At 39.6% G+C, this 11,881-nt stretch overlaps 1 protein-coding gene across 1 annotated transcript in view; it reads right to left on the bottom strand.

The window, feature by feature from the left end:
- The window catches only part of VIRMA (vir like m6A methyltransferase associated), a 68,006-nt gene that overhangs the window by 30,820 nt on the left and 25,305 nt on the right, over positions 1–11,881 (bottom strand). Inside the window, 3 exon segments of the mRNA XM_017538119.2 lie at positions 6,276–7,416; positions 9,199–9,471; positions 11,087–11,209. Of these exon segments, the coding sequence (XP_017393608.1) occupies positions 6,276–7,416; positions 9,199–9,471; positions 11,087–11,209 (1,537 nt within the window).

Genomic DNA, 11,881 nt, shown 5'->3' on the forward strand with positions numbered 1-11,881 from the left:
GATCACTTGAGCCCAGAAATTTCACACGAGCCTGAGCAACATAATGAGATCCTGTCTCCACCAAAAAAACTTTTTTTAATTAGCTGGCCGTGGAAGCCCATGCCTGTAGTCCCAGCTACTTGGGAGGCTGAGGTGGGAGGATCACTTATGACTAGGAGATTGAGGCTGCAGAAAGCCAAGATCATGCCACTGCACTCCACCCTGGGCTAGGTGACAGAGCAACAGTCTGTCTCCAAAAACAAAAAAAAAGAAAAGAAAAAATGTATCTGTGGTGAACACGTACAGACTTTTTCTTACATCATTCCCTATACAATAATAGTATAACAACTATTTACAGAACATTTATATTGTACTATGTATTTTAAGTAATCTACAGATGACTTCCAAGTATACAAGAGGATATGCACAGGTTATATGCAAATACTACATTTTATACATTTTATATTTTATATCAGAGACTGGAACATCCTTGGATTTTGGTAACCAAGGGAGGTCTGAGAACCAGTCTCAAAGACACTGAGGGATGCTGTACTATAGAAAAATATAGTATACTCAGATTTACTACAGTAGATCTGAATTTGTATCTCTAGAAAAAAAAAAAACTTTCAAATTATCAATTTTTAGCATTTAAACAGTTAATATTACCACACATAGCACTCTTTAATCAAATCTAAGAATTATCCCTTAATATACATAGTCTTAACAGGGAAAAGACCAAATTTACTTAACATTTCAAAATAGACACAAATGCTACTGACAACTTCTTTGGGCATCAATTTCCTTATCTATATGGATTTCCTTCCTTACCTATAGGCCATGCCAAATGTAAACTCTTTAATTTTTTTACGGGTTCTAGCTACGTTGCCCAGGCTAGACTCAAACTCTTGGCCTTAAGCGATTCTCTGGACTCAAGTGTCCTTTTGCCTCATCTTCCCTAAACTCTTTTCCAAAATCACCTTTTTCCCTTTTTTTTTTTTTTTTAAATTTTTATTTTTAGTTCTGGAGTACATGTGCAAGATGTGCAGGTTTGTTACATAGGTAAACGTGTACCATGGTGGTTTTGCTGCAACTATCAACCCATCACCTAGGTATTATGCCCAGCATGTATTAGCTATTTTTCCTGATGTTCTCCCCCAAACCCCTGTCCTCCCGCCACAGGCCCCAGTGTGTGTTGTTCCCCTCTCTGTGTCCATGTGTTCTCATTGTTCAGCTCCCACTCGTGAGAACATGCAGTATTTGGTTTTCTGTTCCTGAGTTAGTTTGCTGAGGATAATAGCTTATAGCTTCATCTATGTCCCTGAAAAGAACATGATCTCATTTCTCAACTTTTTAAAAATGAAACAACTGGATTTTAAAGAAAAAAGAACTAAAACATTGTATTTTTTCAAATATTAAAAAATGTGGAAAAAGTCTGTCAAAAACATCTCTTGATTACAAGATAGAACCAGTTTAATGATAATTTCTTAATTTTTAACTAGTAATATTTTTTGAATGTTAAAAAGAATAAAAATTATTTATAATTCTGATTCATTCTCTTCCATTTTAGTCACTGCAAATGGTAACACAACAGCTTTCATAAACCCCTATCAAAATACTACTAAAAAGTAAATGAGAGGCCAGAACTTAATTTTGTCAAAAGCTGAAACCACCTCTTCAGTCCTATTACTATTTAAATCCAGGCATCTACTTCACCATAAAAAATGCCTACCAGTAACTGCTTACTACAAAGGCAAACAGAACACTCAGGAAGACAAAATTCCAGAATTACTGTGTTTTGAGAGCATCCTCCTTATGAACCATTCGGAGAATGGCTAAAATAGCAGGCCTCAGACTACACATCCTTAGAGGCCGGCTTGCAAGGCTGGCCACTGGCTAACTTCTGGGAACTTAGATTAGATTTTGAGAGGGTTCCTGTGCCTGTAACCGATAAGAATGGTTCCTTGTGCCTAATTTTTTGTGCAAACAATACGATTATGCTGAATACATGCTTTCCTTCTAGGAGTCTGGAATTCTGGTTATAAGATAGGCAGTGAGTGCCTACATGGCTACCCACAATAAAAAAAACTGCATGCCAATTAGCTTGATATAATTATTCCACAATGTATACATGTATCAAAACATCACATTGCTACTACTTAAAAATAAAAACTAGGCACTAGGCTGGGCGCAGTGGCTCAAGCCTGTAATCCCAGCACTTTGGGAGGCCAAGGTAGGTGGATCACAAGGTCAGGAGAATGAGACCAACCTGACTAACATGGTGAAACCCCATCTCACTAAAAATACAAAAAATAGCATGGTGGCACATGCCTGTAGTCCCAGCTACTCAGGAGGCTGAGGCAGGAGAATCTCTTGAACCCGGAAGGCAGAGGTTGCAGTGAGCCGAGATCAAGCCACTGTACTCCAGCCTGGGCAACAGAGCAAGACTCTGTCTCAAAAATAACAATAATAATAAAATAAATAAAACAAAAAATAAAATGAAAAGGCCTGGGTGCCAAGTTTCTAAAGAGCTTCCTCAACAGGAAAGACTTCACACATATTGTCACAACCTGTTGCTGTGAGAATTAGGATTCTGGAAGCTTGCAATTGGTTTCCCCAGACTTCTTCCTATGTACCGTTTTCCTTTGCTGAGTATAACTGTATGCTGAGTTTTGTGAGTCCTCCTAGGGAATCTTGGTGCTCTTGGGGACCTTGACGTAGGACAATAGAGCCTTGGCACCACTTCAAAAGAAACCCTCCAAAGTACAATTATTTTTCCTATCAAAATTTTCTCTCCTTCCTAATTTATCAGTTTCTGTCAATAAAACCACAGTTCCAATTGCTACCCTGGCTAGAAATCTCTAGCTCCTTCTCACTTTCCTTCACCTACTAGGTCCTGCTGCCAAGTCCTAGTACTAATATATAATGGCTACTTCACAATCTCTCTCTATATAAGCACAGTATTTGTCTTTCCATTACCTGCTAAGGGCCAAGTACTTAAAACCTAATACCTAGAAATCTCAGACTATCTTATCTTCCTAATAACTCTAATTTCTTTTCCACTGCAATATATCTTGCAACATAAAACCTGAGAATATTACTCTAATCATATCAGATCTGCTACTCCAAAATATTCAATATCTTTCCATATTCTAAAAATAAAATCCAAATTCCTTACTGCAACCATTCTGGGCCCTTTATTTCCTCATCTGATACTCAAATGTACCTCCTCCATAAGGTGGGGAAAAAAATACCTAGTAAGTATTTAATTACTAACTTCCTCTCAGTGACTGAAAGCATCACCTATTCAACTAAAAATAAGGTTACTAATAAGAAGTACCCCAATTCCTTTACAATCTCCAAGATTACAAATGTATCTATGTTGTATACTTAGACGATTTCCTTTCTCCTGCCCAAAACCAAACTCCTACACTTGTACTCTTGTTCTCATCTCCCACCAAGCCTTGCTCCAGCAATTAAGGTTTACTTCTACATTATAAACATCTCCCTCTCCAGTGACTTTGTAAATGAGTCATTTTTCCAAGCCTACATATGTGCTCAAGCCTCTTCTACTCGTGAAAAATAAAAGCCTTTCTCTTTGACTCCAACATCTCCTTCTAACTGCTGTCTTGTTTCTTACTTTTTCTCTTAGCCAAATTTCTTGTTTTGAGACACGGTCTCACTCTGCTACCCAGACTGGAGTGCAGTGGCACAATCACAGCTCACTGCACCCTTAATCTCTTGGGCTCAAGCAATCCTCTCACCTCAGCCTCCTGAGCATCTGGGACCACAGGCACACACCACCATCTAATTTTTTTTTAATTTTTTATTTTAAAATTTTAAAAGAGATGAGGTCTCCCTATGTTGCCCAGGCTAGCCAAATTTCTTTCTTTCTTTCTTTCTTTTTTTTTTTTGAGACAGAGTTTCCCTCTTGTTGTCCAGGCAAGAGTGCAGTGAAACTAACTTGGCTCACTGCAACCTCTTACTTCCTCCTGGGTAATTCTCCTGCCTCAGCCTCTCCAGTAGCTGGGATTACAGACGCATGCCACCACACCTGGCTAGTTTTTGTTTTCTTTTTTTGTTTTTGTTTTGAGGCGGAGTCTCACTCTGTCACCCAGGCTGGAGTGCAATGGCCTGATCTCAGCTCACTGTAATCTCCAACCTCCCAGGTTCAAACGATTCTCCTGCCTCAGTCTCCCTCCCAAGTAGCTGGGACTACAGGCGCCCACCACCATGCCCAGCTAATTCTTGTATTTTAAGTAGAGACTGGGTTTCGCCATGTTGGCCTCGAACTCCTGACCTCAAGTGATCCGCCCACCTCAGCCTTCCAAAGTACTGGGATTGCAGGTGTGAGCCACCATACCCAGCTCTAGTTTTTGTATTTTTAGTAGAGATGGGTTATGCCATGTTGGCCAGGCTGATCTCAAACTCCTGACCTCTGGTGATCCACCCAAATTTTTTTGAAAATTAGCCTACACTGTTCCAAATCCTCATTGGCCAGTGACTTATCACCCACACTTCCTCTCCCACTGCTACATTAAACTACTTTTGCCAGAGCCCCAGTTGCAATCTATGTAGCAAAATACATGATTTCCTGTCCTTATCTTCTGAATGTCTGCACAGTATCAAAACAAACGATTCACTGCTTCCTAACACTATTTTCTTCCTTGGTTTCTACTTTCCTGCTTCTCATTTTGTCTTTGTACTCCTTCTAATTATCCTGCCTAAATGTATACTCTGCTCGTCTCTTACATTTTACTGCTCCCTAACCTTCCATCACTAACCCATTGATTTCCCAGTACACAATTTGTGTGGGTTGCCAGTATCTGGCCTCAAGTGTTCACTTAGGACCTCCCTACCTTTCTTTCTCAGGGTTCCCCACAAAGCCATTAAAGGGTGTTCAGACCACAGCAGGAATAGCTCAGAAGATAAAAAAGTTAATTCTTGTGGACATCCTTGAACCAAAGGGGACAGTTGGTAGACAAATGTCCCAGCCTGGATGTTTTAGGGAGATAAGCAGGAGACATACTTTAACCAGTTCTTCAGAGGGTCTCCAGTATGATGAGCCCCAGCTGTCCACAGCAATAGTAAGTCTAATAACACTTCCTTTACTGGCTTTTCTCCTCTTCTTATCTTACTCTCTGCATGCATTTCTGCTTCCTAGGATAATCTTTCAAACCAAGAAACTGCACCCAAGACTTTGACTCAAGTTATCCTTTTAGGGAACTCAAACTAAGACAAGGTCTGATAGTTTCAGCTAAAAACAGGAACTTGGGTAAGGTAAGTGGAGGTGTTAGAGTGGACACATATCCCAACTCCTGGTAATGCACTATGCTCCAAATCAATGAAAATATTAATCACAAAAATAAGTAATAAAATAATTAAAATGCCATTTTTCCATTTTTATGTTAGGAAATTATTCACAGGCAAATGCCAAAAAAGAAAGTCTCAAAACAAAATTAAAAATCTACTATGGATGCTAGTCCTAACAATGGCAAAACCGTATAAACAGATAATAAGAGAGGTGGGTGGCAGAGAGTAATGGAACCTTAAAGACGCCTTTAACCAGGACTGTAAAATTAAGTTAGTAAAATATAATTTTAACTTACAATTTATTAAGAGTAATACGACAGACAGATTTACACAGAAAAGCTCTCCTTCCTACACCATCCCTTTGTACCACCTTCCCAGAAGCAAGTTAGCAGTTTCTCATTTATTCTTGCTCATATGCTTATACAAACATCATTGTTTTTTTTTTTTTTTTTTTTTTTAGACGGAGTTTCGCTCTTGTTACCCAGGCTGGAGTGCAGTGGCGCGATCTCAGCTCACCGCAATCTCCGCCTCCTGGGTTCAGACAATTCTCCTGCCTCAGCCTCCTGAGTAGCTGGGATTACAGGCACGTGCCACCATGCCCAGCTAATTTTTTGTAGTTTTAGTAGAGACGGGGTTTCACCATGTTGACCAGGATGGTCTCGATCTCTTGACCTCGTGATCCACCCGCCTCGGCCTCCCAAAGTGCTGGGATTACAGGCTTGAGACACCGCGCCCGGCCAAACATCATTGTTAATTATGACAATCTGTTACCAAAGTTCCCGATTTTGCTTTAAGAGCTAACATAATATAAGCTCACCCACAATAACATATTTCTCAGTTCCAGTACTGAATGACTGTTTTTGAAATATCAAGCATCCTTACACATAAATGAGTTACCTACAATCAGATAAAAAGCAAAATCAATCACATAAAATTGCCTCCAATGATTTGTGAAATTTATTTCCCAAAAGACAAACATGTCTTACCTAAAAAGAACAGGGTATGGATCATCCCTCTCTGGAGGTCCAGTAATTCGTGCCATCGTTGGGAAAGACTTAACAGGAGGTTGGATCATTGTATGAGGTGCAGTTTCCATTAAATGGAAAACTTCTTCTAGGAGGTTAATAAGCCTTTCTATTTCCCCTTCACTTATATTTGAAGATTCCAAAAGATCCATATCCATAGAAGGTTCCACCTCATTTTCATATTCTGGGTTTGTTCTCTCAAGTCCAGCATCTGTGTCATGATCAGGTTCAGTGTGGTTAGGAACAGATGAAGTCTTCTCTGCTAAATGGTCACCAAGTCTTTTAATCTCTGACAAGATTTCATAGAAATGGCATTTTTGGAGAATAGCTGAACCAGCAGTAACAACCCTCACAGTCTGATCTAAAAGTATGAGTTCCAGAAGCTTTTGATAACCACTTTTTTCATTCTGCCTACCTCTTAAAAAAGCTTCCATTCCTTCTGTCATACTAATGACACTGTCCAAAGCTTTAAAAGCATTTAACTTAAGAGAAGATGATACATGATCAGCAAACAGAAGCTCAAATAATCCATTGATCACTCCTGCTTGTAGCAGTCCCGTAATTCCTTGAGCCCCACATTCTGCTAGTGAGGACACTAATTTGGTCCCAGCTTTGAGCTGTCGGACATTTAAGGCGATAGGCTGGCGAAGTGCTACTTGTAAATTTAAAGCTTGCATGGTCCAGTCTACCAACTGGCCGAGGGAGTCTTGTTTTGTGTTTTTTAATTGTAAGTAGCTTAACCCTTTTATTATTAAACTTGGAATTTCTTCTAAAGCTGTTACCCATTTTGCACCTCTATCTTCTCTATACAAATCTAAGAGTTCTGTTAACTTCACTGAGGCTTCGATTGCTCCTGAATTTTCTTTATCTGGACCTTGATCCTTCATTCTACTGATTTCAATTTCAAAAGTAGTCTTGTACGGACAGCTGAAGTATAACAGTGGTACAAGCTCCCTGTCATATGGATCATACGTCATAGGAGGAACTGAAGCTAAGTCTTCAGCAGTATATTCAACATCAAAGTTTGGATACTTAAATGTTTCACGTTCCAAGTCAGCAATTCCATCTTCATCACTGGAAATTTGTTCATAACCATCATCCCCTGAAAATTAGTATGAATAATATTTAAGTATTACATCATCTTGTCTAATGCATACATTCTGACTGATCAAAAAATTGTTTAATAAAACATTAACAAAATTTTCCTCAACAATATTTCCTCAACAAAATCAACTTTTGCCCCGACACATTATCCACAATTTTACAACATTTTATACTTTCTAACAGAATAATTATGGACAAACTTCTTTTTTTCCTGTATGAAACCTGAAAAATGGACAAACATTTTAAGCAAATTCCTCTGTATCTGTTCAGTTTTACAACTAACAGAAGTAACATGCAGCTACTTTGTAACTAACTCTGTAAATCAGAAATACCTCAAATTAACAAAAATATTTGTCTCAGGAGGAAAGAAATTAAGCTTGTCCTCTTGAGAGATTATTTTTAAGATGTTAAAAAAAAAACTGGTTATATTAAAGTTAAATAAGAAGTAATATCATAATTATAAGGTTAAACCAAATATTTTCAGCAAAACCATTATAGATTCTTTTTATAACATTAATTTCACATTCCTGAATTTTTATTTCTCTGTATTTACCTATCACACAGTTTTGTAGGTCTCTATTGTATTTTGATGGAAAATTTGTTCATTTAAAATATGGCTGGGCATGGTGGCTCATGCCTGTAATCCCGGCACTTTTGGAGGCCAAGGAGGGTGGATCACTTGAAGTCAAGGTCCAGGAGTCTGAGGCTAGCCTGGCCAACATGGTGAAACCCCGATTTCTACCAAAAATACAAAAATCAGCCAGGCATGGTGGCGGGTGCCTGTAAACCCAGCTACCTAGGAGGCTGACGGAGGAGAATCACTTGAACTCTGGAGGTGGAGGTTGCAGTGAACCAAGAACCGCACCGCTGCACTCCAGTCTGGGTGACAGAATGAGACTTCGTCTCAAAAAAAAAAAAAGAAAAAAGAAAAAGAAAGCTGCCTGCCTAAAATTTAACTACTTTTGCCAGTTAAATACGATAAATCTAAAAAGAATTATTTGGTAATCTGGGCATGGGGGAAGCTAAAAAAAAGTATCATATGATAATCTAGCTATTTGTTATTTTGTAAAAGAGTCGCTGTGATTCTCAAATGACTCATTTTCACTATCTGTAGAAAAAAGTAAAGGCAGATTATCTGTTGTTTTTCATAAATGCTTTAACATTATAAGCCATTTCTTGGGCAAATTAAGAGCCAATCAGCTTGAGTGTCTCTCACATTCTGCTTTCAAAAGGAAAATAAACCCCAAAAAAAGAAAAAAGAAAAAAAAAAAAAAAAACCCTAATTAAAGGACTGTATCATACTACCACATGTACCTTTGTAATTGAGATTTTTCCCTTGAATTTCTAAAAATAATGTAGCATTTGCTAAAATATCTAGATGGCAGGCATCTTTAGGAATTCCACCCAGCTTTACCACTCCTTACTCTGAAAACAGCCCACCAATCCCTAACCAACATGTATTTGCTATATGACCCTGTTTTCCTGGTGAAAGCTGATGCTGTCAAGGGGAAACGCACATTGTAGCAAGTCAAACAGAAAACTGAGATACAGTCAGGCAGTTTAGGATGGTTGGTTAAACAGAGACAATTAAAGCAGACACACAAAGCAGAGACGAGACGGAAATCTCATTTCTAGTTATGCCTTGAGGCCTACCTACATTCTGACCAGTGGGTTTCTTGTGACCCATTTATCTTTGCTAGAAATTCTTTTGCATTGTTCAAAGCTACATCGAGTTAGTTTCTAGTATTTAAACACAAAAATCCTAGCTAACATAACCCACCTTCACCTTCTTCATCCTCTTCACCTTCCTCCTCTTCATCTTCCTCTTCCTCCTCAGGGATACTGTCTACTGTATGTCTATCATCCTCATCCTCATCTTCTTCTTCTTCTACATCCACATCATCTTCATCATCTTCTCCTTCTTCTTGCTGTTCCTCTTCTACTTCTCCTTCATCAGAATACTGACCTTCCTGGGGAACAGAATTCCGATCAGGAGAAATGGGCTCAAAGTAATCTTCTCTATGAGGAGCATCCTCTTCCTTGTCACCAGACACTGAAAAAATTGAGATTTAAGGCACAGATTATTTTAACGGTTTAAATGATACAAGGCAGCAAGACTGGATATGGCAACTACTTAATGATATTTTGGATGACGTAGCTCATAAACACCCTTTTAAAAAGGTAGTGGAATTACTTGCTTTTAAAAATAAATATTGAGTATACGCTGGGTGTGGTGGCTCATGCCTGTAATCCCAGCACTTTGGGAGGCTGAGGTAGGCGGATCACTTGAGGTCAGGAGTTCGAGACCAGCCTGACCAACATGGTGAAACCCTGTCTCTACTAAAAATACAAAAAATTAGCTGTGGTGGCGCGCACCTGTAATCCCAGCTACTCAGGAGGCTGAGGCAGGAGAATCGCTTGAACCTGGGAGGTGAAGGTTGCAGTGAGCCAAGATTGGACCACTGCACTCCCAACTGGTGACAGAGCAAGATGCCATCTCCAAAAAAAAAAGAAAACAAAAATAACTGACTATACATGGTACAAATTCTACAGTGCGAAATAATAAAGTATACTATTAAGACATAACTTTTCTTCTTAGCTTTTACGTTACTATACAGATTTTTATCTTTTCCAATACAAACTACTTATTTTTATTTTATTATTATTATTTTTTAATAGAGAACAGGGTCTCCCTATGTTGCCCAGGCTGGTCTCAAACTCCTTGGTTCAAGAGATTCTCCTGCCTCAGGCTCCCAGAGTGCTAGGATTACAGGCATGAGCCACCACATCCAGCCCAATACTGCTGATTTTTAATTGGGACTCTTTTATACACATCACTACAGCAAACTAACACTTTATTTTGACACAGCTTCAAATGAATTAACTTTCTTTTTTTTAACAAGTTCACTTGCCAACAAAAAGAAAAACACAAGAAGCGGCCAGGCACTGTGGGTCGAGCCTATAAATCCCAGCACTGTGGGAGGCCAAGGTGGGAGGATCACTTGAGTTCAAGACCAGCCTGGGCAACATAGGAAATTCCTTCTCTATAAAAACTAAAAAAATTAATCAGGCGTGGCGGCATACACCTGTAGTCCTAGCTACTGAGGAGGATGAGGTGGGAAGTTTTCTTGAAACGGGGAGGTCAAGGCTGCAGTAAGGTGGGATGGTGCCAGCCACTACACTCTAGCCTGGGTCACAGAGCAAAACCCATCCTAAAAAAAAAAAAAAATACAAAAAAACTGCATAGCATGGGAGGGAATGCATCAAGATTTGATTACTAGCACCTAATTTCTTTAGTCAAAAAGCACTATCAGACAGGGCGGTGGCTTATGCCTATAATCCTAACACCTTATGAAGATGAGGCAGATAAATCCCTTTAGCTCAGGAGTTCCAGCCTGGGCAAAATAGTGAGACCCCCATCTCTACAGATATTTTAAAAAATTAGCCAGGCATGTTGATGCACACCTGTAGTCCCAGCTACTTAGGAGGCTGAGGTGAAAGGATCACTTAAGCCAGATTGGTCAAGAGTGCAGTGAGCCATGATCACAACAAAACTGCAGTGAGCCACTGCACTCCAGCCTGAGCGACAGAGTGAGACCGTCTCAAAACAAAAACAAAAACGTACTATTAACTGGGAGGGAAAACCTTAGCACTGGTTTTATTTATACCTGGCAGAGGCACAGGATCATCTTCATCGTCATCAGGTGGAGGGGGTCCTGGAGGAGTCCTTGGTCCCCTTGGCTGCGGTCTTGGAGGGCTTCCATTAAATTGATCTTCTTTCTCCCCATCAGCTAGTGTTTTATGGGAGACAGAAAAAGAACTTTGAAATTACAGATGACCCCCAAACAACATGGGTTTGAACTATGTGGGTCCACTTACATGTGATTTTTTCTTAAAGCACACAGAGAACTAAAATATGGTATTTGTGGGATGCAAAATCTGCATATGTATGAAGGGCTGACTTTTTGTATACGCCAGTTCCTCAGGGCAAGCTTCAGGACTTGCATATGCACAGGTTTGTGTATATACAGGCAGTCCTGGAACAAATCCATCCCCCAAATAGAACAAAGATAATCATGTTGAAGTATAGGGAAATGAATGGGTAAAAAAATACTTTTCACCATTTGAGATTTTCGTCTTCAGAATTGGCTGATGATAAACTTTTCCGGCTGGACGCAATGACTCACTATAATCCCAGCACTTTGGGAGGCCAAGGCGGGTGGATCACCTAAGGTCGGGAATTCAAGACCAGCCTGACCAACATGGAGAAACCCCATCTCTACTAAAAATACAAAATTAGCCAAGCATGGTGGCCCATGCCTGTAATCCCAGCTACTCGGGAGGCTGAGGCAAGAGAATCGCTTTAAACCTGGGGGGCTGAAGTTGCAATGAGCTAAGATCGTGCCATTCCACTCCAGCCTGGGCAACAAGAGCTTCATCTCAAAAAACTTCATCTCAACAAA

The sequence above is a fragment of the Cebus imitator genome, unplaced genomic scaffold (genome assembly GCF_001604975.1).
Source record: "Cebus imitator isolate Cc_AM_T3 unplaced genomic scaffold, Cebus_imitator-1.0 Scaffold109, whole genome shotgun sequence".
Lineage (NCBI taxonomy): Eukaryota > Metazoa > Chordata > Mammalia > Primates > Cebidae > Cebus > Cebus imitator.